At 63.0% G+C, this 3,686-nt stretch overlaps 1 protein-coding gene across 1 annotated transcript; it reads right to left on the bottom strand.

Moving 5' to 3' along the window:
* Positions 1-465: 465 nt before the first annotated feature.
* On the bottom strand, positions 466-3,135 carry LOC116670584 (uncharacterized). The gene is given in 3 exon segments (XM_032501161.1): positions 466-1,044; positions 1,046-2,061; positions 2,064-3,135. Coding segments are annotated over 3 exon segments (2,667 nt in total).
* Between the last annotated feature and the right edge of the window lie 551 nt (positions 3,136-3,686).

Below are 3,686 nucleotides of genomic sequence, written 5' to 3'. Positions count from 1 at the left end.
GAGCCTGGAGGTCCCCCACCCTCCTCAGAGAAGTGATAGCAAGGAGGAAGGCCATCTTCAGGGTCAGGAACTTGGCCTCAGCCGACTCCACGGGCTCGAAGGGGGCCTCAGCCAAAGCTTCGAGAACCACCGCCAGATCCCAGGTGGGAATCCTAGGGCGAGTCGCAGGTCTCATCCTCCGGGTCCCACGGAGAAACCGCACGACCAAGGGAAGTCTCCCCAGAGACCCATCTCCCGAAGGGGCGTGGAAAGCCGAAATGGCTGCCACGTAAACCTTGAGGGTGGATGGGGAAAGGCCCGCAGAGAAGCGGTCCTGCAGAAACTCCAGCACCCGAACCACCGGGCAGGTAACTGGGTCCAGCATGCGTCCACTGCACCAGGCAGAGAAGACGTTCCACTTCAGGCCATACATCCTCCGTGTAGACGGGGCCCTGGAGCTGAGGAGAGTCTCGACCGCTCCTTCCGTCAGGCACGCCTCCAGGTACTGGGCCCCCTCAAGGGCCAGACCCACAGCCGCCACAGGGCGGGGCAAGGGTGAAGAACCCGGCCCCCGTCCTGGGATAGCAGGTCCCTCCTCAGAGGGACGCGCCACGGCAGACCGTCCAGGAGCGCCATCAGGTCCGAGAACCACACCCGGGTCGGCCAGAAAGGAGCTACCAGAAGCAGGCAGATGCCCTCCCGACGGACCCTCTCCAGGATCCCCGGGAGCAGGGCGACTGGGGGAAAAGCGTACAGACGCAGCCTCGGCCACTCCCGCACCATGGCGTCCAGCCCTAGCGGGGCCGGCGGCGTCAGGGAGAACCACAGAGGACAGTGCGTAGACTCCTGAGACGCAAACAAGTCCACGTCTATAGGTCCGAACCTTGCGCACAAGGACTCCACCACCTCGGGGTGGAGCCGCCATTCCCCGGGCCTCAGCCCCTTTCTCGACAGCAGGTCCGCACCCTGATTCTGAAGTCCAGGGATAAACATCGCCCTGAGAGAGAGCAGTCTCCGCTGGGACCACAGGAGGATCTGATGCGCCAGTCTGCAGAATCCTATCTGGATTCAGATAGGCCACCACAGCTGTATTGTCGGACCTGACCAGCACGTGATGACCCAGGAGTGCAGGCAGGAAGCTCCGCAGAGCTCGGAACACGGCCAGCATCTCGAGGCAATTGATGTGCCATGACGAGTGACGCTCCTGCCAAACACCCTTCGCCGAGCGGTCGTCCATGACCGCGCCCCACCCGGTGAGGGAAGCGTCTGTCGAAACGATTACACGGCGACAGGGAGCCCCCAGCGCGGGTCCTTGGGACAGGAACCAAGGCTTCTTCCACACCGACAGGGCACGAAGACATTTGTGCGCAACCCGTATCAGGCGGAATGGGTTCCCCCTCGGGGAGAACCCCTTGGACTTCAGCCACCACTGCAGGGCCCTCATGTGCAGAAGACCAGAAGGTATCACGCTGGAAGCAGCCGCCATGAGGCCCAACACCCTCTGGAAGTGTTTCACTGTGATGGCGTGGCCCAGCCTCACACCCTTCACCGCGGCCAGAAGGGACTCGACACGAGCCGGAGACAGACGTGCCAGCATTGTCAACGAGTCCTACACCACCCCTAAGAAGACAGTCCTTTGGGTGGGTGCTAGCACACTCTTCCCCTCGTTGAGCCTCAGCCCTAAACGAAGAAGATGAGCAAGGACGACATCTCGATGCCGAACCGCCAACTCCCGAGACTGAACCAGGATAAGCCAGTCGTCGATGTAATTGAGGACCCGGATGCCCTGGAGCCGCAGAGGGGCCAGCGCCGCATCCATACACTTGGTGAAAGTGCGAGGGGAGAGTGCCAGGCCGAAGGGAAGAACCCGATACTGGTACGCCACGCCCCCGAAGGCGAACCTCAGGAACTTCCTGTGGGAAGGACGAATGGAGATGTGGAAGTAAGCGTCCCTCAGATCCACGGTGAAAAACCAGTCCTCGGACCGGATGTGACACACGATGGCGGGGATGGTGAGCATCTTGAACCTGTATTTCCTCAGAGACCGGTTTAGAACCCGCAGATCCAGAATAGGGCGCAGACCCCCGTCCTTCTTGGAACCAGGAAATACCGGCTGTAGAAACCGGACCCGCTGTCCTGCGGGGGAACGAGCTCCACGGCCCCCTTCTCCAGCAGCGAGCGCACTTCCAGTCCCAGCACCAGGCCCTGGTCCGGGCGCACCACAGTCCGGACCACCCCAGAGAAGCCGGGGGGGCGGACCCGGAACTGCAGCCTGTACCCTTCGACGACAGTGCGCAGAACCCATGGGGACATGTTCACCAAACCGCGCCAAGCGTCTGCAAAATCCGCCAGCGGAACCAACCCCTCGGGGCTGGTGGCCAGTGCGACGTGCCGATCGCGGAAGAGCCCCTGAAGCGGGCTGCCAGGAAGAACCCGCCGACGACCTGTAGTCCAGGAGCCGAACCTCCGGCCCACTGCCACCCCTCGGGGAAGGCAGAGCGGAGAAGGCCCGCCGGCGGCGGCCAGTGCGTCCCGAGCGCCACGCTGCGGACAACAACGCCAGCGGCGCCCTGGAGGGGACCTCAGTCGGCTCGGGGGCCAACACACAGTCAGGACCGCCTCGCCTTCCCCCTCCGAGACCGGATGACGGCCCTCAGGTCCGACCTGCGGGGGGGGTGCGCGGGAGCGTTGCCCAGCGTCCCAAGCCACTCGAGGGGGACCGCGAGAAGCCACACTCTGTCTCTGGCGCCGGCGGTGGGAGCTGGTAGAGGGCTGAGAAGGGCCAGCCGACCCAGCAGAGCGGGATCCAGTCCGGCGAGGGAAAAACTGCTGGAATGCCTCCCCCTGGGACCTCACATGGCGAAACCTGTCGACGACAGAGTTCACCGCCTCCCCAAACAGGCCCGTAGTAGAAACCGGCGCATCCAGAAGGAATTCTCTGTCCTTCTGCCTGATGTCCGAAAGGTTCAGCCAAAGGTGTCTCTCCGTGGCCACCAACGCAGACATGGAGCGACCCACAGCCCGGGCCGTAGCCTTGGTGGCACGAAGCGAAAGATCCGTGGCCCGGCGTAGCTCCGCCAACTCCTCCTCAGAGGGGCCTCCTCTCTCGTCCATCTCCAGCAGCAGGTCCGCCTGGTAGGCCTGCAAAACCGCCATGGTGTGCAAGCACGCACCAGCCTGGCCTGCCGCCATATACGCCTTCCCCACCAGCGAGGAAGTCACCCGACACGGACCCGTCGGCAGCGCCGGCTTGCCAAAAGAAGACGTCAGCTGGGAAGAGAGGTAACTAGCAAGAGAGTCTCAACCCGCGCATCGTCCCGTAGCCGCAGTCCTTACCTGCACATTGCCAAACTCCAGCAGCTGGGGAGTAGAAAGCCGGGCAGAATAAGGTTTATCCCATGATCTACACAATTCACTGTGCAAATCCGGAAAAAAACGGCATGAATCGGGCGCGGGGCACGGAGTGGCTCCGCAGGAAGCGATCATCCAGCCTGCCACCAGCGTTAAGCTCCCTCACAGCCTGTGGCCAATCCAGTCCGAGTTTTGCCACGGCCCGAGTCACCACATCCAACAGCTCTCATAGTCCGGCGCGGCGCCTTCTGATGACGTCGGTCCGACACCCGGAAGTCCTCAACCTCTTCCATGGCGCAAGCACAGGGCTCTAGAGCCAGAGCGTGACCCGCCTTAGCCTGCGTCCGAACAGAAGA

Source organism: Etheostoma spectabile, chromosome 20 (genome assembly GCF_008692095.1).
Source record: "Etheostoma spectabile isolate EspeVRDwgs_2016 chromosome 20, UIUC_Espe_1.0, whole genome shotgun sequence".
NCBI classification, from domain to species: Eukaryota; Metazoa; Chordata; class Actinopteri; order Perciformes; family Percidae; genus Etheostoma; species Etheostoma spectabile.
Note: the sequence above shows the minus strand (reverse complement) of the source record. Positions and strands in the feature narration are given on the sequence as shown.